Source organism: Asparagus officinalis, chromosome 2 (genome assembly GCF_001876935.1).
Source record: "Asparagus officinalis chromosome 2, Aspof.V1, whole genome shotgun sequence".
Taxonomy (NCBI): domain Eukaryota; kingdom Viridiplantae; phylum Streptophyta; class Magnoliopsida; order Asparagales; family Asparagaceae; genus Asparagus; species Asparagus officinalis.
Window position 1 is genome coordinate 73,572,161 of NC_033795.1, and position 26,505 is coordinate 73,598,665.

Below are 26,505 nucleotides of genomic sequence, written 5' to 3' on the forward strand. Positions count from 1 at the left end.
GGTATCTGTAGGCGTCAAAAGTTACCTATAGGTCTCCACGAACAGCTCGAAGCTAAGAGAAGATGATGAATATCACTATCCAAGTCATGGAAGCTTGATTGACGTCGACAAACGCTTGAAGTGAATCAACGAACTACGTGAAGCAACAGAGTTTCAGAATAACGAGGATACGAACTGACCGGAAGCTTCGTGTTGCTTACAAAAGGTGAAACGCCCTTCGTGTATCATTTATTCCATAGATGACCCAATCATGAGAGCCTGTAGATCTCCTCGTCAGCTTTCCAACACACTTTGAATCACTCAAATCCGAGTTCAGATGAATAAGTTACGGAGAAAATGGATAAACACGCAAAACGGATTGTCTCAGCCTAAGCTAAGACACCCCGAAGTGTCTCGGCACGGTGGGAGACACCCTAAGGTGTTTCGGCCACCCTAAGGTGTCTCGACCAAGGCCGAGACACCCAAGGGTGTCTCCATTCTCGTTGAGACACCCAAGGGTGTCCGCAGCCCTAAAAAGTTATTTTTTCTGCTGTTATGCAGTTTTAACCGCCTAGATTCTCTGGAGCTTATAAATACAGCCCCAGGGCCCTCATTTTTAGAGATCTGGAATTCTCGAGCGTTGGCGAAGCCCTGCCGGATTGAAGATCAAAAGTACATGAATTTGAGAGAGGAGGAGGAGTAGAGATCTGATCAAGTTCGTCGGCATAAAGAAGAGGAGCTCGTCAGATCTGCAGTTCCCCGGGTCCGTTCCTTAAGATTATCCCGTTGCGATAATCTTAAGAAGAGTAATTATCTCGCCGTTGCCGAAATAAGCGCTACGGTTTCTTGATTCCTTCGCGAATCAACGAAGTTCTGCCCGATTTTTCAGTAATCAGATCTGATCGACGGTGGTCCACGGATATCAACATCCCCGTCACAGGCCAAGATCCCACGCAAGCAGCGGGCGATAAACACCCGTTGCGTTTGTTTGAAGAGAGTTGTATTTTTTTTATTTTATTTTTTTATTGTGTAAGAAAGTCTTATGAAAAGACTAATTTTATATTGAATCTGTAATCGATAAACGTGTAATAGATTCAGCAATGAAGAAATCAATTTTCACCGCAAACAATTATATATAATGGTCATTAGTCGACTATACTGTAATCAAACAGAAATTTCATAGAAACTTGAAATTTTTTTTTGCCTTCAGTAGTAGACTATAAAGTCAATTAGTTGACTACACTGTAAACTAACAGAAACTTATATTTTAGTTATAAGTTTGAGTAGTCGACTACTATTCTAATTAGTCGACTATATTGTAAACTAACAGTAACTTATATTTCAGACATAGACTTGAGTAGTCGACTACTATTCTAATTAGTCGACTACTAAGGATTAAAATGATATAAATTAAATGTTTTGACGCTCAATTATTAACTATAAACTCTAATGGTTAACATAAAGGATTTTTATAGTTAACCAACACACTAAGCATGTATTAGTGTGTTCTAATTTCTATGTGTGTGTATGTGTGAGTGATCAAGACTTGTACAATATTTCTAAGTAAAGAAAAATGTAAAAAACAATTACATTGACGTATATGTTCTTTATATCTTCTTTACTTCATAATGCCTTGAACTCATCTTGCACTTGTTCATATTTGATATTGAAATCTGCATATAAATGTTAGTGCATTTGTATAACACACATAGTATAAATTGTTATCATCAAAATAATATCTTGGAGACATGATATTCAACAGTATGTTCTAAGTGAAGTATATAATTTTATTTATAATTCAAAATCTTGAGACTTATTCAAAATATGATGCTTAAAATTTTTCATATCTCTTGTACTATATAAATATACGCTAAGCCTCTGACCTCATATTATACGATGTATATTATTTATCAAAGGGATCACATACTATTGCTTGTGTTTAACAAATGCTTCAAATCTTTATAGGCTTAATTAAATATAAATAGCTTACAACTTACGAATGTTACACTCATATAGCTCCACTTATATCTTAATGTACTTAGATATCCTAATATTTTCTAAATTGCATGTTTGTACTTATGTACGCAAGAATACTCTTTATAATTTTCCTATGTGAGTGCCACAATATAATTTTAGGACAATTCTATATTTTATACTCATTCCAAAATAATTTATTAATTTACAATTGTCTATCAATATAGTATTATGCATTATTAATAATTAATATGAGAGTTTTACAATAACATTGGAAGTTTTAGGGCCAAATTAGACAAAATTGAAGTGACATGTAATATGATTAATTAATAATGATAATTAATTTAGCTAATTTATGATTAAGATATAATATCAAAAAGAATAGGGGCTAGTTCATGAAAAGTTTTTTCACAACTCACTCTTTTAAAGGGAGTATGATTTGATAAATAAAAAAGGATATAAAAAAATATCGACGCTCCATGTTATCACGATACTAAAAATATCTTTTTGATGTAGGAACTATGAAGATTTTACTAACTAGAAAGGTCTCATCTAATGTTAATATTTTATTTTAAAAATTTTGAAATTTGATATCCATAAAAAAGGCTTAAGAATCTAAATATTTATTACAAGAATAATTTTAGAGAACCCATTAGTATTTTAATATAATTATTAGAAAATATCAGATAAAGCAAGGAGAATACGAGATAATATTTTGTGCAATTTACATAATTAATTTGTTTATTTTTTTTGGATCATAGGAACTATTTTATAATATTAAAATTTTTAATTTATCTTTAAATGTCATATATTATTTATGATGTCTTATGTTCTATTACCATTTTAAAAAAGAGATACAGAGAAATGAGAGAATCTCTCTTGATAAAAATCAACAAGTACATGATATCAAATCAATAAATAATAAAATATAATAAATTCATCAACAATATTTTAAAAGGAACTAATTCATCAACTTTAAATATAATTTGACATATGTAAGTTTAGAAGAATCCCTCAACTATGGTGGATGTCTTAGAAAACCCCTCTCAACTATTTATTTGTGAATACTACCCTAAAGTTTGGGCATATTATAGATAACTCCACTCAATTTTGAGAATCCGAGAAAACCCCTTCAACTATAGGGTGTCTCATAAAACATCCCTAATCTTTCACACTTTTCTCACCAAACCCCTTGAAGTCATTTTAAAATATAAAATAACTGAAATATCTTTCTCAAATTAAAATAGTTGAGGATGGTTCTCTAACACACATCTCATATTTGAGAGGGGTTAAGCGAAGAATGTTTAAGGAGTTATCGAGACTCCTTCTATGAGGTTTCTTCGTTAATTTATATTTAAATATGTAATTTTGAGATTTTTTTTTAATTATAGATAGTTATAATGCGCAAAGGATTATAAAATATTTGATTATTAAAATTTTCTAATTATAGATATTACTAATTTAAAGAGAATTTTTAGGTGAACATAACACATGTCATCTTCTCATAGCCATGTGGATACTTATTATATGGCCTATGTCAATTTTTTGTGTCTTTGTAATACAACACATGTCAAATTTTCTATCCTTTTAGGAACTCCACCAATTTCTATTTATATATTAAGGAGGGATATCATATATTACGTATGAAATTAATGAGAATTTAAGAGCATAAGAGAAACTTTTAGATAAAAACATCGCATCATTGAAATCTGATTATTGTGCAATCACCAACTTTTAAAATATGTACCGGCCGGGACACTTGTTAATTTCCCACCTACTTTGAACTACATATAGTTTTCACATGTACGACACATGGAAACTCCCCTGCAGAAAGTCACAAACGGAGGAAACGGATGGTGACTTTTCCCATAAGAAACTTTTCCCAAGTTAGCCTCAGGCTTCATAAGAAACTTTTCCCAAGTTTCGAGAATCTTGTGGAAAACTCCCCAATTAGTATTTGAGGAGAGATTTCTCTAATTTCCAAGTTACGTGTGTCGGCATCAGACAAACAAACGGTTGCAATCAAGAAACTAATTACAAAAGCGAGGAGCGCAAGCAATCGAGGCCCGGATCGAGAGGAGAGACTACGACGGCAGAGGGCGGGGCCCCCCGTCAATAGAAAAATTATGCCTTTGGCCGACTGAAGCCGCTAGTGACGCACTCAGACGCCGTCACCTTGACACGCGCACCTTGGAAACTCGACTTACGCACGCTACCTCCTCGATCAATCTCAATAAACCCTTTAAAAAAGTTTTTCTGGAGAGAGAAAAAAAATTTAATTTTGTGAGAGAGAGAGAGAGAGGATGAGCGGAAACGGGAAGGTTGTGTGCGTGACAGGAGCATCAGGGTACGTAGCATCGTGGCTGGTGAAGATCCTCCTCGGTCAGGGTTACACCGTCAAGGCCTCTGTCAGAGACCCCGGTAAAATTTCATTTTAAACCCCCTAATTAATTAGATGTGGTTTTACCGGCCGCAATCTTTTGTTTTTTTGGAAAGATTTGTTGTTTCTGGTTCGGATGTGATTGGCTCGGATCAGGGGTAGGGATGATCAGTTTGTTTTGTTTGATCAAGGGGAACATCGGAACAAATCTTGGTATTTATAAATAAAACCTCGAAAAAAAAATCCCGGTTAGAATTAACCTTGGTTTAATTTGTTTAATTTCACTACATTCGTTTGGGAAAATAGGGAAGGAGAGACGGAGGAATTGTAACTAACAAGAGGGAGGATTTTGTTGGGTTACTGAGGATAGTGTTGTTTTTGTAATGGGTCATTTGCATATATATCCTTTAAATCATGGGTATTTGCAACATAACCCTCCAAATCTTAATATTTGCAAAAATTCTCCTAAAATCATTAATTTCGAAAAAATTTACCCTCAAAGCAATAAATCGTAAGTTTTGACAACCTAATTAGTAATCGCAATGTTAAAAATTATCAATAGAATAGTTCAAAATTTCAGCACCAAATTGATGACCTGTTGATTTTAAGGGTACTTTTTCATAAAGTTGATGATTTGAGGGTTAATTTCGCAAATACTAAGATTTGAGGGTATTTTTGTAAATACCCTTGATTTAAGGGGTATATATGCATATAACCCTTTTGCAATTTCCCCCATGTGGTTTAGAGTTGACCATGCTTGGGTAAAGATTTGGATGGAAATCATTCATGACTGGCTTTTTGATACAAGTTAAAAGATGGTGGCTGTCATCTAGACAATCCAAAGGATTTTGGGGGGGGGGGGGTCTAATTCAAGAATGAAGAAGTTCTGGGATCTTCATAGCGAGTAAAAAACTCTACTCAAAAATGGGGATCCCTATTGATTGCTGCGCGATTGTTATTTTTCTCGAGAAGCGTAAAGCCTTTTTGGGATGCTCGCGTGAACCGCGAGCGCCCTAACTCGCAGAGGGGTGACCATGGCAGGTCCTGCCCCTGTACCCCCTCTGCGAGTTGGGTGGCTCGCGGTTCACCCGCGAGCCAAAAAGCAGGATTCTTCTCGAAAGGAAAGATTCCACCATAACCCCTTTTTGGGTTAATTGCAGATAGATCCCCTTAGTTCTAGTATTGCGGATAGACACCCGGTTCTATTTGCCCAAGTGCGGATAGAAACCAAAGTGATTTTTTTTTCACACTTAAAAAGATAATAATAATAAAAGTTAACTGGGGGGTCTATCTGCAGTTAGGCGATAGTACTGGGGTCTGACCGCAATTGACCAATCCCCTATTTGGCTTGTAGTTTTCTAATCGTTTCTGATGCCGACTTTTTTGCTTTCATCCAAGTAGAAATTAAAGACAAGTTAAAAGTCAACGTACACAATGCTGAATGGTTCTGCGGACGTTTTCATTAATTTATAAGAATGCAATCCGTATACTGTAGAAGGTAAAAACCTTTTAAGGTAGAACTATCTCCATCATCATGGGGGTATATTACAAGTAAATGATGCAAGTACTTCACAATCCAAACTTTTTTTTGTGATGCTTAATGCTGTGGCAATGTCGCATATTCTAGATTTCGCTTTAGATCAAGATGTTTTTCGCTTTGCTTAGGGCCCGTTTGGTTCATTAGGTGAAAGTTACTGTAGTTAGGAAACCAGGTCGAAAACCGACTCTGACAGTTACAGTAACTTTCGCCCAAAAATACCATATTTTGAGGAGATACGGTCAGAAGCTGCCACATTAGATTTTTAACTACCACATCAGTATTTTTTTTTGCACAACCAAACAATGTAAACAAGTAAAAGTTATTATAACCTGACGGCTACAGTAACTTTCAAACAAAAACAACCCAACCAAACAACCCCTTAGTGGCATTAGACCTTCCCCCTTGCAATGAGGTCTACGCGTGGGTTCCACGTGCTCATAACAATAATTAAGGAAAAGGGATCCTAAATTCATAACAACAATTCGGTATCTTATCTTTTCTCTCTCCTTCTTAACCAATGCGTCTGAGTTACCTCTTGTAGCCGATCCAAAGAAAACAGAGCACTTGCGTGCACTGGATGGAGCCGACGAGAGACTGCGTTTGATTAGAGCAGACTTATTGGAAGAAGGCTCTTTCGATTCTGTGGTTGACGGGTGTGAAGGCGTCTTTCACACTGCGTCCCCATTCTTTGATGTGCTCACAAATCCAGAGGTTCGACAGCACATAACCAATGCGTCCAGTTCCATATGAGTTTTGGTAAGCTACAACGGTCCGGTCCATTACTGATTCGGTTTTCTTTATTTTTATTTTCCAGGACGAGTTAATTGAGCCGGCAGTGAAGGGAACCCTTAACGTTTTGGGTTCCTGCTTCAAGACTCCATCTGTGAAAAGGGTTGTCGTAACCTCATCGGTCGTTGCCTGTTTATTTACCCGATGTGGTAGCCGACGAGACATGGTTTTCTAGTTCTGAGTTTTGCAAGGAAGCAAAGGTTTGTGCATGCAGATATCATTTCTCTACACAATTACAGAAATATTTGTCCTATAGATAGTTTTTACAAATAGGAGTTGGAAATATTATCTGGGCTTATCATTTTTTTTTTTTTTGATTTGCTGACCCTTTTACTTCTAATAGTTATGGTATATGCTGTCGAAGACCTTGGCAGAGGAGGCTGCTTGGAAGTTTGCGGAAGAAAATTCGATAGATATGGTTACTATAAACCCTGCCATGGTTATAGGTCCACTTCTTCAGCCAACCCTTAACACAAGTTCTGGTCTAATCTTGAGCCTGATAAATGGTATGTTATGATGTATCTCGCTCGTGAAAGGTTTAGTTTCTATGAATATTATCTCCTTTAGGGCTAAATTGAAGTCAAATCCTACATTCGGTTGATTGCGGATAGGCCCGCTACGCCGTTGCCCAATTGCGGATGGACCCCTATAGTTTTGTTGTTGCATATATAACCCCTGAGCAAACTTTTTCGACTCTTTTTGCCGTCAGAGAAAGAGATAATATTTTTTTCACAAATAGACCTTCTGAGGGTAAAAGAGTAAAAAAAAAATTCACTCAAAGGATTAACCCACAATTGGATGATAGGACATGGTGTCTATCCGCAATTAACCCTACTAGATTCTTGGTTCTCAGTGTCAAATAACTTGTTTTATCTGCATCCGATCCGACTGTTGCAGACTTTGACAGAGTACTGGATTTCTTCTCCCCTATATACATGAAACTTACCTGTTCTATCTGCAAAGTTATCTCCAAATTAAACACATCATATGTTGAGCGGGGGTATTATGTCAATTTATGATGGTTCCATTTAATTTATTTGCAGGAGCACCGACATACCCCAACTCAACCTTTTGTTGGGTAAATGTCCAGGATGTTGCCAAGGCTCATATCCTAGCCTATGAAGTTCCTACAGCAAGTGGAAGATATTGTTTAGCTGAAAGTGTCGCTCACTGTTCAGAGATTGTGAAGATTTTGCAAGAACTGTATCCTTCTCTTCAGCTCCCTCAAAAGTAAGTTAATTGTATATAATACATTTCTTATCTTTAACAACAAAATATTGCATGGTATTGGAATTAATGATAAAGAGAAGGAAAACTCCTTTATTTAACATTTTGATCGATTTTGATGTTCTCGATATTTTTACAAAATGGTGATCTGCTGTTGGTATGGCCCTCTGCACTTGGTGCTTTACCGTCAACTAGATGCCATATGTAATATGCAATCTATGGATTAATACAATACTATATGCCTGTGTGTGTAATAGTCATTCTACCATATCATGTTTATAATTTTCTGCTGGCTTGTGTGTGTATTTGTACTTATATCGTGTTTGTGTAACAACTTCGGACCGAAGATACCCTTTAAGTCGTAGTGATGAATTCCCAAAGTTCATGAGGGGTACTGTTTTGTGAATTTTAGCCTAGAAGTTTACTCACAGTTTGTTTTGTTTCAACTCTTGCGCTACATGGAATATGAATAGAATGTTTCATTTTCCTATTTTGAACTACAGTGTTCATGTTACATGTGTGTTCTATGTGCCACATAGTGAAACCCTTCAGTGTATCTGAAAAATCCTAACTGTTCTCTTTATAGAAAGCCATGTAGCGAGGAGGTAGATCGCCATAACGTGTTTCCTACTCTCAATTCGAAATTGGTGCAATATTAATACGACAATATGTTAGTATTTGTTTGTAAAAAACAAGATAGTCCCACATTGGAATTTTGAACATTCTTTTAGAGGTTTAAAAGCATTGAATGCTTATTGGGCTTTGAATAATGGATCAAAGTGTAGGCTTCTAAACCCGCGTGCGGGTAGCGCGAATAATGCGTGATTATTAGACGCACTTAGCACGCTTTCCGCTGCCGCTTAAATGTTCTATTTTTTATATATTGAATATATATATATATATATATATATATATATAATGTTATTTTGAATTTAAAAAAAAATATGAAAAGACAAGTGACTGTTGAAAAGTGGCTGTTTGCTCCAAGGGGTGTTTTGAAAAGTTGTGACTGTTGGAAGCACCTTTTTAAACCTATAAATAGCTTATGTTTTCAGATATCTATCTATAATTCTTTTCTGAATCTTTTCTATCAAAAACTTCTGTAATATTACAAACTTGTTTCACAACGAATTAAGAAAAATTCCAGATTTGCTTACTGGAATTTTTAATTTCTGTTGTATCCTGGGAAGAAAATTTGCATTAACCCGAAACAACTTTGAATGTCAAGTGGGGGCAAATATTTCTTTAAGGAAAGTGTTTCACACCTCAGATTTTCTATCTCCTTCAATTTTAAAAATAACACAATATCTGTGCGATCAATAATACTGTATAGGTGCAATCAGACTGTTGTACAAGTGAATTACCGATTTAAAGTCTATACTGGGAACACTTGTTGTGATCTCCCTCTCTGCATGATTTTCTATATAGCGCCCTCTATATATAGGATCTTATTTTTCTCGCTCGTTTAGGTTTGTGTAACTAATACAATGCATTCTGGCTGTGGACAGGTGCGCTGATGACAAGCCCTTCATGCCAACATACCAAGTTTCCAAAGAGAAGGCCAAGAGCCTCGGTATCGACTTCATCCCTCTTAAAACAAGCCTCAAGGAGACTGTGGAAAGCTTAAAGGAAAAGGGGTTTGTGACCTTTTGAGAAGGAAACTGACAACTGCATTTGAAAAACAAAAGATATATTGCATATATTGTTATTCACAGCATCAGATTATACTTTGAATATCGATATTGGTTGTCGCTTAGAATAATCCTATTTCTGAATAAATCAGACTTGAATTTCTCTGTATTTTTTTGAGCGTATTGACAAAGGTCTGCTTCTGTAGTTGTCATTTGCTTCATTCTCGAAGATTGCTTGAAAAATAGGACTAACTTTTCCCAAGAATCAAAAGAACAAGCGAGGAAGTTTAGTATTGTTTTGTTCTGTAAAAGTTTCAACCTAGTCTTCTGAAAAATGGTATTGCTCAGGGATGTTTTGTGCAAAAGAATCTTGAAATTTGTCTGAAAACTCGATGCCGATCAACAAGAGTTTTAAGCCATAAACTATACCAATTATAACTTAGATTCATTCTTTATGATCAAAGATTGGGAAAAAATCTCATAGATGCATACCATGCATAAAAATATACTTTACGAATGGGCTTCTTGTGTGCTTGTTTTACCTTTTAATCTCCTTCTAATCCCCTTCAGAGGATTTTTTTTTTCTAAATTACGACCAAGAAGATTGCATATTTTCCAACTCTTCTCACGTAAATCCAAGGGCTTAACAACTTGGCCTAGATAACAAGGTCCTCTGTCTCCAATTTTCTAGTCCCTGTTCACCTTGACTTTGTCAACAACCCCATCCACTCTCCCCTAAGACCTCCAAGACTTCAGGGAAGTTCTGCGTAAATTTACAAAAAAAAAAAGTAAGGAAATTTTCAGAAACTCCCTTCAACTTGGCTTGGTTTTGCACATAAAATCCTGTTTTTTTATAAAGTCTTTAGTTATTTGTCTTTTAAAGGCAATGTGCACTACTCCCCTAATTCAGAGTTTTTTCTCCTAAAGAAATTTTACTTATTTGCAAATTACAATGTGAGAGTTCCGTGAGAAAAGTTTAAGCTCATAGGGATTTCTTTACTAAAGTTCAGGCGGGTTTTGTGAGGTAAACGAAAAACGTTTAGAGGGGTTACGTTTAAAATGCCCACATGTCAGGGGGTTATGTGAAAATAATAACCCAAACAATGTTATAAACTTCTAGATAAAGAAAAATTGCCAACGATATCCTAGTACGTGACACGAACCATTATCTATCACCGCGTACTATAATTTGAATTCCATACTCCTAATGCGACACAAAGTTTAGAATTCTGATCTTTTGCACAATACCTCCCCCTATAAAAACCCACATTCATCTCAATAGACCCTTATAAATTTTTTTAGAGAGAGAAAGAAAGAAATTTATAGAGAGAGAGAGAGAGGATGAGCGGAATCGGGAAGGTGGTGTGCGTGACAGGAGCGTCAGGGTACGTAGCATCATGGCTGGTGAAGCTCCTCCTCGGTCAGGGTTACACCGTCAAGGCCTCTGTTAGAGACCCCGGTAAAATTTCATTTTAAACCCCCTCCTCAGTTTTTTTTTTCAATTAGAACCAGGTTTTTCACAATCTTTTGTTTTAAGTTCTCTACTAGGATAGATTACTTCTTACGGTCAAGGTTGTGATTGATTGAGACGAGTTTTCGATTACTTTTAGGGGTTGTTTGTTTCTATAAAATTTTTGGAGACTTTTAAGGGCCCGTTTGGTTGCTTGTTTTTGAGGGGGAAAGTGACTGAAAGCTGTCACAGATGTCCCATCTGTGGCAGCATCTGTGACAGCTTTCAGACAAAATCACCTCCAAAAGAGGCAAATTTACCTGAAAGCTGTCACATATGAGATATTTGTGGCAGCTTTCCCCTTCAAAATAACCCAACCAAATGAGCCCTAAATCATTGGAATGAGAATTGTGGCCCACAAGTTTAAACTCGTGAATTTTATCAAATTGATTGACAGTTTGGAATTAGGATTGCCATGTTGTTTTAATGCATTAAATGTGATCCGTGAAAATTCCGGTGTGTGATTTCATTTATACATCCTTAACAAAATTTATGTACAATCAAACATAAATTTTAATAATTTTAATCTAATCGATCACTCTCTTGGTTCTCTAAGCTTCCTCCCCTCTTTCCCATAATATTTTTAGTATTCAATTAACTTGAATCTTTATTCCTTGATCTGCGTCTCTCCTCCAATGATACCTTGGAATTAACCATGTCTTTATTTTTTGAACCAAAATAGTGTGATTTCATAACTAAATGTGCTCAAGCCCAAATCCATAGGAATTTTTAATAGGAATTTTTTTAAAATGGACCAGTTTTGCTAAATATTTAGCAAAATAGACCACTTTGTTAAATATTTAACAAAACAAACCTCTTTTTGGCCAATAGGTCAAAAAGAGGTCGATTTTAAAAAACAAGGCTCAGAAAACATACGGGACTATTAGTCCCGTATGTTTTCTGAGCCTTGTTTTTCAAAATGACGGTGATTAAGTTGGCTCTAAACATGCGGGACTAGTAGTCACGTATGTTTTCTAAGTCCTGTTTTTTAAAATCGACCTCTTTTTGGCCCATTGACCAAAAAGATGTCTATTTTGCTAAATATTTAGCAAAGTGGTCTATTTTGCTAAATATTTAGCAAAAATGGTCTATTTTAAAAAATTCCCCATACTTTAATACACTTTTTTAAATCTATCATGAGGTAATAATGATAACCGCTTGAGTTTAAGCACTCTTAATACTCACAAATAAGATCTTTTTGACAAATTATCACTTGTATTCTCAAGTAGAAGTATAATCTTTTCTGGTTCTCTCCTTTGCTATCATTGATATCATCATGTAGAAATTAATCACAATATTAAATAATCAATCTGTATCATGCTGGATGATTTTTTTTAAAATGGTTTCAATATTTTCTTTCAATTATAGAAGAATGTAAATCCGTACACTGTAGAAGGTAAAAACTCACATATAATAATTCCGCCTCGGATCAAATATTCTTTTGTTTGGAGATAAAACAACAGAATAGGTCTCCGATACTTTGCTTTGCTGTATTAAACCGTTGCTTGCATCCAGATTTACCTGTGCTCTCCACATATTCGTCACAATAATTGAGCAAGGGATGCTTAATTTTTATATGCTTTCTTGATTTCAGATGGTATTTTTCTTTATCTCTTGCGCATTAAATTATCATTTAACATCAAGTGAAAATGTTTGTATTAGGTTTTGCAGGGGTACTTTCTTTTAAAGCCTATTACCTATATGGGACAGCTTTGCATTTCATGAATCCTGTCTAATTGACAGTTTTTCAAATTTCTTAATTAATTCATTTGCATTGCATGTTTTAGCTGATCCAAAGAAAACGGAACACCTTCGTGCACTGGATGGAGCCAGTGAGAGATTGCATTTGGTTAAAGCAAACTTATTGGAAGAAGGCTCTTTCGACTCTGTGGTTGATGGGTGTGAAGGTGTCTTTCATACTGCATCTCCATTCTTTGATGCGGTCGCTGATCCAGAGGTTCACATCCTAATCTTTGTTAAGTCGAGTATTTCAATTCCTTGAGTCTATTTTTCATTGGTTTACTTTAAAATTTTAAATGGTACCCTTTTTCTTGCAAAGTATTTTGCAAGTCAAAGTAATTAAACCGAGACGGACTTCACAACTAATTCATCCAATATCTGGCAATGTACATGTATGTATCTGTGTGCATGTGGGTAATGTTATAATACACAAATAACGTCATTAGAAGTTTACACTTACCTAAGAAAATGAACATTCTTCCATCTATATTGATGGTCTAAGCCGTTCATTGTAATATGTAAAAAATCATAGAGATGAAAAGTCAGATGCTTTGAAACTTTTTAGTCTATACTTACCATGACTTAAACATGAACAGGCACGTAACTGTCTTAAAAGTCGGTTTAGAACATCATCAACATATAGGACTAGAAATATAACTTTGCTCACACCGAACTTAAGTTATATACATTGGTCAACTATGTTCTCAGAAAATCCATACGAGGAAACCAGGTTGTGAAACTTTTTTATTCCAGTAACGTGAGGCTTGTTTGAGTCCATATATAAATCTCTTAAGCTTGCAAACTTAGTTACCATCATTCATTATGTGTGGACTGTGAATTCTCATTTCAGCTCGAAAGCCAGTGGTTCATTATTGGTTCCTTTGTTCTTTTCTATATTTTCAGGCCGAGCTAATTGAGCCTGCAGTGAAGGGAACCCTTAACGTTTTGGGTTCCTGCATCAAAACTCCATCTGTGAAAAGGGTTGTCGTAACATCATCTGTGGCTGCTGTTTTATTTAATGGAAATCCACTGACGCCTGATGTCGTAGCTGATGAGACATGGTATTCGAGTTCTGAATTTTGCAGGCAGGCAAAGGTTTGTGCAGATATCTCTACATAAATACAGAAATGTTCTTCCTGTCAGTGATTTCTATAAATAGCAGTTTGAAAGACTGAGCATGCAATCTTAATTTCATAGACTTAAGTATTTGACTGTTTACCTGAGAATCACTGAACATTTGGCTTCAAACAGTTGTGGTATGTGCTTTCGAAGACCTTGGCGGAGGAGGCTGCTTGGAAGTTTGCGAAGGAAAATTCGATAGATATGGTTACAATAAACCCAGCAATGGTTATAGGTCCTCTTCTTCAGCCAACCCTCAACACAAGTTCCGCTACAATCTTGAACCTCATAAATGGTATGTTATGATATATTTTCCTCATGAAAGATTATTATCTTGTTGATAGCCAACTTGAACTCTATATTGGGTTAATAACATATAGACTCCCCATACTAACGCCTAATTTTGAATAGACCCCCCATGCTTCTATTGTTTGCAAATAAACCCCCTGAGTGAACTTTTTTTATTTTACCCCTCAATGAATTATTTCATTTTTGGGATGCTTAAAATTATTTCCAAATTTTAAGCATCACATGTTGACTGGTGTGTCATGTACATTTATGGCGGTTCTACTTATTCGACCTTCATTGTAGGAGTATCGACATACCCCAATTCAACCTTTTGTTGGGTAAACGTCCAGGATGTTGCCAAGGCTCATATCCTAGCGTATGAAGTTCCTTCGGCAAATGGGAGATATTGTTTAGCTGAAAGTGTTGCTCACTATTCAGAGATTGTGAAGATTTTGCACGAACTGTACCCTTCTCTGCATCTCCCCCAGAAGTAAGTTAACTGCATACACCAACTTTCTTATTTACAACAGCTAAATATGGTATGGTATTGAAAATCATGCTGCAGAAGAGGAAATTTTTTCAAAATTTAACATTTTTGGATATTTTTGCAACGTGATGATGTCTGTACAGCCCTTTTTAGCTGGTAGTTTTTTCCTCGAGTGGATTTAGCTTTCTAAAAGCTTTTCAGATATCACTTTTTGTGTATGCTATATATAGGACATGTATTAATATAGTCTAATTAGTTTTAACCTGATTAATCCATCTCGTTGCACATTGGTCTTAACCAAATTCCTAATGAATTAAAGTTTGGTTGAATTTCAGGAAAACCCCTGAACTTTGGGGTGTGTTGCACTGAACCCCCAGGACTTCATAATTTCCGCAAAACCTCCCCACTAAACCTGTCGGTCTCTGCTACAATGATTGACACTGTTAAGTTAGTTATATCACGTGGTCCACACGCGACGAACATGAACAGTTTTTGGCCCTTGTCACCAATTATAATTTCGTCAATACCCTTATTTTCATCCCTCTCTTTCTTTAAAAAGGATGTTGATGAGGACATCGCACAGCCTCCACTTCGAACATATTTTCGTCGCCGTCGTCGTGTTGCCTCAACTCATATGTGGCTTTGATCTCGAGAAAGCTTAGAGTTTAGCTAGTGTTTTTTTATTTCCTCTTTATTGTATTTGCTCAATAATTTTAGTCCCACATCGGATATGGGAGTGAACTTGTAGTTGTGAAGGCCTATTTAAAGAGGCCAATTCTATGAAATAAGAAATGAATATTTGAAGAAAATTTTGTTTCATTTGTGAAACTTTGGGTAATTGATTTGATCTCCAAGATTGAGTCAATGGTGGTGAAGCCAAGGCCCGGGTTGCGATTCGTGGTCATATCTTGTTAATCTTTCAAACCCTAGTTTTCCCCAAATCTTTGTTCTTCCCCAAATTTCCCAAATCTCTTACATAAAACCCTAAAAGTCCCATCGTCCCGCATCAGATGGTTTAGGCATTTTGCCGTACCCTTTTAATTCCGTTAACGTTAAATTCCCAGAGTTCAGGGGTTTGTGAAATTTACCCAGAAAGTTTAGTAAAACATTGTCTTAGTTTCAACTCTCGTGATACACGGAATATGAATAGAATGCTTATTTTTCCTACTTTGATCGTTAGTGTTCACGTTGTGTGTGTGTTTTCTACGTACTGGATAAGCCCCTTCACTATATCTGAAAACTCCTACAGGAAAGGAAAAAGGTCATGGCATGTGCCTCACTATTCATTTTAAATAGACTATCTTTCGGTGCAATCAGAATATTTTATTAGTGTAGTTTGTTAATACTGTATCGGTGCAATCGGACTACTTTTGGTTTCGACTATCTTTTTTGCTTTTTCCTTGCTGACCTAATGCATTATGGATGCTGGCAGGTGTGCTGATGATCAGCCCTTCATGCCAACATACCAAGTTTCCAAAGAGAAGACCAAGGGACTCGGTATCGACTACATTTCTATGAAAACAAGCCTCAAGGAGACTGTCGAAAGCTTGAAGGAGAAGGGGTTTGTGAGCTTTTGAGAGGGAAAGTTCTAGCTTTTGTTAGAAAAATAAGATTCATATAGAAATATATTTGTTCGGAATTTCAATATAGATTGTTGCTTAAATTAGTACACAAAAGACTAGAGTCGTCCTTGAACTTTTCGACATACTGATGAATGATATTGTGATTCTTTAGTTGACATTTTCGTCATCCTCGAATGTGAACGAAAGTATAGCATCCACAACGTCTCGTTATTTCCCTTGTTCACCTTCTCCTCTATGAACCCTAGAGCAAAAAACCTATGAGACGTCGCTTGTTGTGTCTTCTGAGCAATCAGATACACCGATGATGATGATGACAATGAAGACAAAGATAATGAAGCAAGAAACCTACTCCAGACAATGATTTGTTTATCCTGAAACTATAAATCCTCTCAATCATGGAAAGATAATGAAGGCAAAATAAGTCAATACTTTCAGCAGGAGATGAGGTTTGTGTCTACAGAGCAGAAGAACAGCAAGAAGTAAGCAATGAGAATATGACTGAAGCAAGTGAAACAATTTTAGATGTAAGAAATGTGCATCGACAATAGCTCTTATACTGATTGTTTCCAACTCCTTGTGGGAATTATTGTTGGATTTGGTGTGGATCCAAACCTCCGCAAGCGAGGTGAGACGACCTTCAGGTGAGCTCGAAGAGCTTCAAGTGAGGAGGCTCCAGGCGAGGTCGAAGTTTAGGCGAGGTCAACGACGAGATCTGCAGGCGAGCTCGATGGCGCAAATGAGGGAGAGATCCGCAGGCGAGATCGAGGGAGATCTGCAAGCGAGGTCGAGCCAATCGGCAAGCGAGGTCAAGCGGTTGCAGGCGAGCTCAAGCGGGGCTACAGGCGAGCTCAAGGCAGGCGTGCTTCAAGCGAGGTTTGAGGCGCTGGTGAGCTCGAGCGCCAGCAGGCGAGATCAATGCTCGCAGGCTGGCGCAGATTCTGTCTCCAGCCAGTCGTTAGGTTCCCTTATAAAAGAGAACCCAGAGCCGAGATCTCCATAGCTTCTCTTCTTCTTTTCTCGTGTTTTCTCGTGGCAGCGGCGCTCTTCTTCTGCTCAATAAATTAAGCTCTTTTTCTCCAGCTCTCTCACGTGATTTTTGAGGGGAGAATTAAAAGAGGGGATTTATGAAGAGGGATCTTCGTTGTAGCTACAGTATTGATTCTTTTTGTATTTATTGAGAGATCTCAAGTTTGAGATCTGCTCTTGCATTGTAATTTCTTTGATTAATAAGAAATTGATTGTGTGGCTTTTGAGGACATAGGCAAGTTTGTCGAACCTCGTAAATCTTGATGTACTTTTTTTATACTGTGTTTCTTGCTGTTTGAGGGGTTTAGCATAGTCCCCCGTAATTCCTAACAATCGGTATCAGAGCCTAAAATGATATAGAGTCAGATTCAAGTGGGAGCAATGGCCGCAGATGAAAGAAAGGTGAGATTAGATAAGTTTGATGGAACAAATTTTAGATTTTGGAAGATGTAGGTAGAGAATTATCTGTACCAAAAGAATCTGTATCAACCCCTTTCAGGGAAAAAGCCGGAGTCTATGAAGGAAGATGAGTGGAACATTCTAGACAGATAAGCCTTCAGAGTTATCAGATTGATACTAACTCGTAATGTTACGTTTAACATAGCGAAGGAAAAGACCACAACAGGTCTTATGATAGCACTCTCAAATATGTATGAGAAGCCATCAGTCATAAATAAAATTTATTTAATGAGGTGGTTATTCAATCTGAGAATGACGGAATGCACGTCAGTAGTACAACACCTCAATGAAACTCAACACGGTCATAACAAAATTGAGTTTGATGAGAAAGTTCGAGCGTTGATCCTTTTATCTTTCCTACCAGAAAGCTGGAAAACTACAATCACGGCTGTGAGTAGCTCATTGGGAAGTAACAAGTTGAAGTTCGATGACGTTCATGACCTGGTTCTCAGTGAGGAGATTCGACGGAGAGAGTCGGGTGAAACTACAACCTCTTCAGTATTGCATACAGAGCCAAGAAATAGAAATTCAACCAGAGGGAACGGATGAGGTGAAAATAAGCCAAGGGAATGCTCCTGTGGTCGATCGTTGCTGAGGATGAACGTCGATCTCCCCCTTGCTTCCAAGCCAAAGATCTCCTCTTTGCTGCCCAAAAAGAAGAATCCAAGAGCCCAAAGCCCTTTTGACCGAATCTCTCTTTGTTGATGAGAAAAAAATTCGATCTCTCAACTCAATTGAGTTTCTGGTGGGGGGGGGGGGTGGAATAGGGTTTATGCTAATCTAATCCGATTTTATGCCAATTAAAACTAATTAATAAATATCTTAGTAAATTAGATATGCAACAAGATATATATGCAATGATATACAAACAAGGGTAAGTAAACTATTAACAAATACAAACGATATAGTGGATAAATTAGATAAAGTGAGAATGGCAATAGAGATAAACAAAATATAAGTGCACAAGCCAAACTCAAACACACAAGAAATGATCATGGAGTTCGGACCTTCCGTCCTACGTCTCCGCTCCCCACTCCCGGGAAGAATCCACTACACAACCGAGTTTTCGACGCTCACCCGAAAAACGTTTACACCATATAATATCTGTTTTTAACGCTCACCGATTAACGTTCACAATCACTCACAATGTAACTACATAAACTACCACCTCAAGTGTTGGCCTCTCACGTGTCTCCCTCAAGTACTCGAAATTACGACCTAGCTCTAGGCATTACTACCGACCCCACTCCTCTTGGGACCGACCACGTCTCTCACCTCTACACTCCTCTTGGTGTATGTATGCAATACAATGTGACCTCACAATTAAGCTCTCAATACAACAAATGATTGTTCTCTAAACAATGCGAGAACTCAATTAAGCTCAACTTAATGTTACAATCTCTCACAACTCTAATAATACTATGTATGAAAATACTAAAGCTCAATATGGGTGTGTGTAACAAATAGATTAAATAAAACAAACTAAACTCAAATAAAATTCTAGCTTATGAAAATTATGAACAAAATAATAAATAGCTAGAAATGAGTTAAGCCTGTTCTAGGCTGAAAACGCACAGTTTGTGCTGTTTTAGAGATTAACTCTGCATTTTGAGATTATAACGCTGGTTCGACCTGTGCGCTTTGACTCTGTAATGCAGAGGCGAACCTTAGGCAGGCTTGGCGAGCTTCAGGCTAAGTCCAATGTTCTGAAGCTTATGAAAATTATGAACAAAATAATAAATAGCTAGAAATAGAGTTTAGAAAAACTTCTCTATAGATAACAAGAGGGATAGAGAGAAGAGTTGAAGCTCAAACACAAATGGTTGTGAAAATTGCTTTACAAAACCAAACTTGAAACAAACACTAAAACAAACTTAAACACTCTTTAAACTTGTTTAAAAACTTTCTTAATTAGTTTCAGAAGCATGAGGGCATAGGGTATATATAGGCTCATGAAACAATCCCAAAAATAAGAAAAAACCAAGGAAAAAGACAAAAAAATGAAACAGTCACTATATAGGTTTCATATTTATATAAACTTGTAAAGTATAAAACCAAAAATGTGTGTGTCAATATATATATATATATATATGAGAGATATTTGCATTCTAATATGAAGAGACCGTCAATTTGTAGTCTCTTTTGCCAGAGCTTTGCACAAATCGTCCTCTTGTAATCTTTGTCTTGGCTCCTTGAGAATATGAGAGTCGTCAGATTGTAACTCCTGATGTTGATTATGAATGCTGTTGAATTAGAGCTTTCATCAGTTGTCGTGAAGGTCGTCAGATTGTAGCCTTCTACGTGAAAGTCCTCAAATTGTAGCCTTCTGGAAGTCGTCAGATTGTAACTTCCATCATCGGTGTTTTGATGGGGGATCATCTATCTATTATGATTTTTAGACAGCCTACAGAGGGTAATGTATAAGCTTAAAGTATCTACACACAAGTATGAACCTAAAACTAAATTACCCAAGCTTGATTGATCTTCAATGAACTCTTCTTGGTAAACTTACGGATGAAGCTTGATCTTGATTAGACTTGAATTGCAATGGCTTCATGTCGATATTCCTTCCATCCTCCAATGGATATGATTGTGAAAGCTCTAGTCCATCCAACTTCTAACTCATTATTTGCCTAGAATAAATACAAAAACATAAACACTAGACAAATAATATTAGTTGTAAATTATTTATAAAAACATTATCAAAACAAAAAGGCCAACACGAGGCAAATCAAACTAAAGAGATAGATCAAAGGATAGGAGGTCCAAGTCAATGAATCCAAGCAACAGCTCGAAGGCTATCGAGTGTTGGAATTGTGGAAAGACCGGGCACTATAAGAATCAGTACAAGTGTGCACAGAAGGAGAAGGAGGCGAAGGTAGAGGTGAATGTCACTTCCACCTCAGGAGGAGACGATGCATTAATATGCTCTTTGGAGAGCGAGGAAGAGTCTTGGGTGTTAGACTCTGGAGCGTCGTTGTAAAACCCAGTAAAATATTAAGATAATATGTGATTAATTGTGATAAGTGATTTTTATTGTGATAAATATTATTATATGATGAATGAGTATGATAGCAAGTGATTTGAGATCAAACAAGTTTGTATGTGTGAGAGAAACGAGTTAGAAACATGCACGAACAAAAAACATGCACAATAGAGATTTTCTCTGGCCAGTCGACCGCATGCATGTGGCCGGTTGACCAACGAGACTTTTTCCATCCTGGTTTGAGTTGGATTTCGGGTCAATTTGCTTCTTTTCGGGTTTGTCTCCATATAAAATCATGTTTTTTTCATGAAAATTAAGTTTTTCTAAGATATTCCTGAACCCTAGTAGCCACATTCTCCCCTCAAAAATCCTAGATCTTTTTCTTGCAAGATTTAAGAACTTTGTGAAGAGAATTACGATGTGAGGGCGAGATCGATTGGCGTGTGGCTAAGGAATCTGATTTGTGGTTGCACCTTTTGAGTTTTTTCAGCAGAGATTTTAGGCGAGCATCATCTCTTCCAACCCTACACCCATTTTAAATTGTTTTATTGAGTTTTGGTTTGGTTTTATGAGCCTGAAACCTATTTTCGTGCATAAAAACAGTTCCTTTATAGTATATGGTATAAAGACCTGATCTTTTTATGTTTAAAAGATTACAAACAAATTCTCTGAAGTAGATTAAGATCTGAAAGTAATTAAACAAGAGTTTTAACTGAGCTTTGATGGTTTTCATGATGTTTTGATGTTTTTGAACATGTTTAGGGTTTGTATATGACATATAATATGATAAATTGTGTTCATGTGGTTAGATAATCAGCACTAATGTTAAATATAGGTTTATAATGTTTTTCTACATGTTTTAAAGCAAGTTAAATGAGTTAGAAGTTAACCCGACACTCGAATACAAAACCTGCAAGAAGCAGGCATTTGATCAGGGAGCTTAGATATCCTCATGGGAGCTTAAGGATAGACGATTTTCATGGTATCTTGAGAATAGAGACGTGGATGGAGCCGTTGGTGGTGGCGAAAGAAGCCAAAAGCAAGAAGACAACAAAATCAGGGAAATTGCGCTCAGGCTCTGGTTAGTCGATCGGACCAAGCTGGTCGGTCGACTGGATTTGTGCACACTACAAGGAGAGGAATGAGTCCTCTGGCCGGTCGACCGCGACACTCTGGCCGGTCGACCGGACGTAGCTCTGCCTGCAGGGTTTGAAACCAACCCTCTAACCGGTCGACAACGACATGTGTGCCGGTCAACTGGATCTGGTTTTTTGGGTTTTCCTGGGCCGATTGGGACTCTATTTTGAGACGAATCATGATTGTTTTTGGCTTGATTATTTACAAGTTTGTCATCCATATTGTGTACTCTATAAATAAAGATTATTTAGGGTTTCTAAACATCAAATTTTGATCAGATTAAGAGAGGAGAGATTCTAATCAAGAGATTAAGGTTTAGAGAGAATAGAGAGATTGTTCTTTGTTCTAGTGAGATTGAGAGGGAGAGATTTTGTAATATTTTATTCTTCATAATCTAGAGAATGTATTTTTCTTCGCCAATTGAATTGTTTTGTGTGTTTGTTGTTCTTCTTCTCAAAACCAACTTTGATAATTCCGTGATCAAAGATGCTCGCACGACGACTCATATTAGAAGAGGTATGGAGCGAGAAAGAGGTAAAACTCTCACATTTTAAAGTTTTCGGTTGTGTAGGTTATGTGCATATTAGTGATCAAGGTAGGAATAAGCTTGATCTCAAGTCTAAGAAATGCACTTTCATAGGCTATGGTGAAGATGAGTTCGGTTACCACATTTGGGACAAAAAAAAAAAGAAAGTGATTCGTAGCAGATATGTGATATTCAATAAGAATATGATGTACAAGGACATGAGCAAGACAGATGTTAATGACTCAAAGGAGAGAAAATCAATATTTGTAGATGCAGATAATGTCCTAGGTAACCTCTTAGAAGAACCCAATGCAACAAGTCCTCAGCCAGAAGAGCCTGTTAGACAGAATGGTGCGCATGAGATAGACACACCAACTCTGATATTGAGAAGATCTTCTCGGCCTCCTGTGCCCAACAAGAGATATATGAACTATCTGTTGCTGACAGATAGAGGGGAACCTGAAAGCTATGATGAAACTTATTAGGATGGAGATGCGATCAAATGGGATCTTGCCATGAAAGAAGAGATGGAGTCTCTCATCTCAAACCAGACATGTGAACTAACTGAGTTGCCCACGGGTAAGAAGGCACTACACAACAAATGGGTGTACCGGATGAAAGAGGAGCAGGATGGCTCCAGAAAATATAAAGCTCGACTAGTTATCAAAGGATTCTAGCAGAATGAAGGAATTGACTACACATATTTTTACTCCCGTGGTGAAGCTAAATACTATCAGGACGGTGATGAGTATTGTAGCAATTAAATATCTTCATCTTGAGTAGTTGGACGTGAAGATGATATTTCTTCACGGAGATCTAGAAGAGGAGATATGCATGCACCAGCCAGAAGGTTTCTCAGAAGAAAATAAGAAGAACCTGGTATGCAGACTCAAGAAGAGCTTGTATGGCCTGAAATAAGCCCCAAGGCAGTGGTACAGAAAGTTTGATGGCTTCATGCACAAGGATGGTTTCCAGAAGTGCAATGCCGACTATTGTTGCTACTTTAAAAGACATCAGCCCAGCTATATCATCTTACTATTATATGTTAATGATATGTTAGTTGCAGGTGCAGATATGGAGGATATCAGAAGTTTGAAGCAGCAATTGTCAAAGAAGTTTGACATGAAAGACTTGGGTCCAGCAAAGAAGATCATTGGAATGCAAATCACAAGAGATAATAAGAGAGGTCTATTGCATTTATCTCAAATAGAGTACATCAACCTTGTTTTGCAGAGATTCAATATGGATGATACCAAGCCAGTCAGCACACCCTTGGATAATCATTTTTGTCTATCAAAGGACCAGTCTCCTAAGTCAGGAGAAGAGAAAGAGAGTATGGTTAAGGTTCCTTACACCTCAGCCATTAGAAGCTTGATGTACACAATGGTCTGTACAAGACCAGACATTTTCCATGCAGTGGGAGTGGTCAATCAGTTCATGTCGGATCCAGGAAAAGCTCATTGGGAAGCAGTCAAGTAGATTCTGAGGTATCTACAAGGGACCACACAGAAGTGTGTACACTTTGGTAAGGGAGAGGTAAAAGTGCAAGGGTATGTAGATGCAGACTTTAGAGGTAAAGTCGATCATAGAAGAAGCATCACCGGCTATGAATTCATTGTCAGAACTATATCTGTTAGTTGGATGTCATAGATACAGAAGATTGTCACTCTATCCACTACAGAAGCTGAGTATGTAGCAGTGGCTGAAGCCAGCAAAGAGATGATATGGCTTCAGGGTTTGTTAACAGAGCTGAGATTCAAACAAGAGAAGAATGTTTTGTATAGTGATAGTCAGAGTGCGATTCACTTGGCTAAGAATTCAGCATTTTATTCTAGAACGAAGCACATTGGGTTTCGATACCACTTCATCAGATCCTTATTGGAAGATGACGTGTTAAAACTGGAGAAGATCCAGGAAAGTAAGAATCTAGCAGATATATTAACAAAGACGGTGACCATTCAGAAACTAGAGTTGTGCATAACTTTAGTTGGCCTTCATGCGTAGGTGATGATGGAGGAGCTACACAAGAGAAGGTGCTTATTGAGATAGCCTCGGTTTGGTCTCCAAGTGGGAGATTGTTGGATTTAGGTGTGGATTCAAACCTCCGCAGGTGAGGCGAGGCGACCTTCAGGCAATCTCGATGAGCTTCACGCGAGGAGCTCTAGGCGAGATCGAAGTTCAAGCAAGGTCAACGACGAGATCTATGGGCGAGCTCGATGGCGCAGGCGAGGGCGAGATCTGCAGGTGAGCTCGAGGAGATCTGCAGGTGAGGTCAAGGTGGTCTGCAGGCGAGCTCGAGCATGGCTATAGGCGAGCTCGAGGCAGCGTACTTTAGGCAAGGTTTGAGGCGCTAGCGAGCTTGAACTCTCGTAGGCGAGCTCGAGCGATCACAGGTGAGATCGAGCGCTCGCAGACGAGATCAAGTGCTCGCATGGCTGGTGACAGCTTGTCGCCAGCCTGTCATTAAGTTCCCTTATAAAAGGGAACCAGAGCCGAGATCTTCGTAGCTTCTCTTCTCCTTTTCTCGTGTTTTCTCATGGCGGCGGCGCTCTTCTTCTGCTCAATAAATTAAGCTCTTTTTCTCCAGCTCTCTCACGTGATTTTTGAGGGGAGAATTAAAAGAGAGGATTTAAGAAGAGGGATCTTCACTATAGCTACAATGTTGACCTTTTTTTACATTTATTGTGAGATCTCAAGTTTGAGATCTCCTCTTACATTGTAATTTCTTTGATTAATAAGAAATTAATTATGCTGATCCCGAGAATATAATCAAGTTTGCCGAACCTCATAAATCTTGATGTACTTTTCTCTATACCGTGTTTCTTGTTGTTTGAGGGGTTTAGCGTAGCCCCCCGTAATTCCCAACAATTATGCTACACTGTACATGTACATAAATACTAGTTTCAAATTAATTCAAAATAAATACTATAGATGAATAAGTCATATACAAACATAATAAGAACCAAGATAGATAATAATATGAAACTAGCAAAATCAACGAAATCTATGTGGAATAGAATAGCGATAGTATCATTAAAGAGAAATGTGAAGCTTTGATTAATCCAAAATATCAAAGGGCTAATCGTATAATACCCACATCAAAGAGAGAAAAAATAATAATTATCAAAAAGGATAAACTATAAATTGCATAAGCATTTTCAAGAAGGTTCCTATTTTTTATTGAAATATTCAATTATTGATTCACTATTCATCAAACCATATGGACCGATCTTGCAATAATAGAATGTATATTCTTTTTACTAAATCACATAAACTTTTAGCAAAAATTCTATCAGTTACACTTATGGAGGTATGTTCAATATTTTCTAGACAGAAAAAGAATACCATTTCCTAGACTATAAATTTCATATAATTCAGATCCTCTTCACTTCTTAAAGCAGTGGAGAGACCACTATTTTCATTCTTATCTGTCAAATTTATTCTAAAGGATGAGATGAAAGAAATCTTCTCTATCCATGATTATGGGAATCAATTAGTAGAACAAATATACTATTTTTTGCTCCAATCTTATTAACAGTTTCCTATTCTTCCTCCATCCCTCCCCTCTCCTTTTTCTATTTCTATTTTCGCTAAGTTTTTTATTTTCTTTTTCAAGTTTTTTTCCTAGCTTTGAGTTAGAAGTATGTTTTATTTTTTTATTTTTTTATAATTGTGATAGAAGTATGTTAAATCTCACATTTTTGTTGAATGACTTAAGACATGTCTCATAATATCCATTCAAATTGTTAAATATTAAGAATTAACTATATTTTTATTTGACAACATTGAGAAAAATAGTTTGTTAAAAAATATGCTATTGTTGAAATAAAGTGAACTGGAATTTTAATTTATAAATTAGAGAAATTAACCAATTTCACAAGAAAATAATTATTTTTCTTCAAGCATTTTTTGAACAAATTATTGGTGAAATAGAAGCAAAAAGTTTTTTTTCCTAATGTAGAATAATCATAATTTTTTTCTTATATAAAAATTAGTTTAGAAAAAATTGGTTTAGGCTAGACCCAAAAAATAATAAAAGACATGGCAAATTACTGGAAAAAGAAATGAAAAAATCGAGCTGAAACAAAAAGTAAAAAATTTAGGGGGGGGGGGGGGGGGGGGAG

General features: G+C 36.9%; 1 protein-coding gene across 1 annotated transcript in view; it reads left to right on the plus strand.

The window, feature by feature from the left end:
* LOC109831306 overlaps nucleotides 1–16,402 on the plus strand; it is a 36,174-nt gene extending 19,772 nt beyond the window's left edge. The window contains 13 exon segments of the mRNA XM_020398637.1: nucleotides 4,239–4,374; nucleotides 6,415–6,584; nucleotides 6,688–6,800; nucleotides 6,802–6,862; nucleotides 7,006–7,168; nucleotides 7,706–7,892; nucleotides 9,398–9,536; nucleotides 10,847–10,979; nucleotides 12,818–12,987; nucleotides 13,674–13,865; nucleotides 14,022–14,184; nucleotides 14,481–14,667; nucleotides 16,097–16,402. Of these exon segments, the coding sequence (XP_020254226.1) occupies nucleotides 4,257–4,374; nucleotides 6,415–6,584; nucleotides 6,688–6,800; nucleotides 6,802–6,862; nucleotides 7,006–7,168; nucleotides 7,706–7,892; nucleotides 9,398–9,536; nucleotides 10,847–10,979; nucleotides 12,818–12,987; nucleotides 13,674–13,865; nucleotides 14,022–14,184; nucleotides 14,481–14,667; nucleotides 16,097–16,241 (1,941 nt within the window). The 5' untranslated portion in view covers nucleotides 4,239–4,256 and the 3' untranslated portion in view covers nucleotides 16,242–16,402.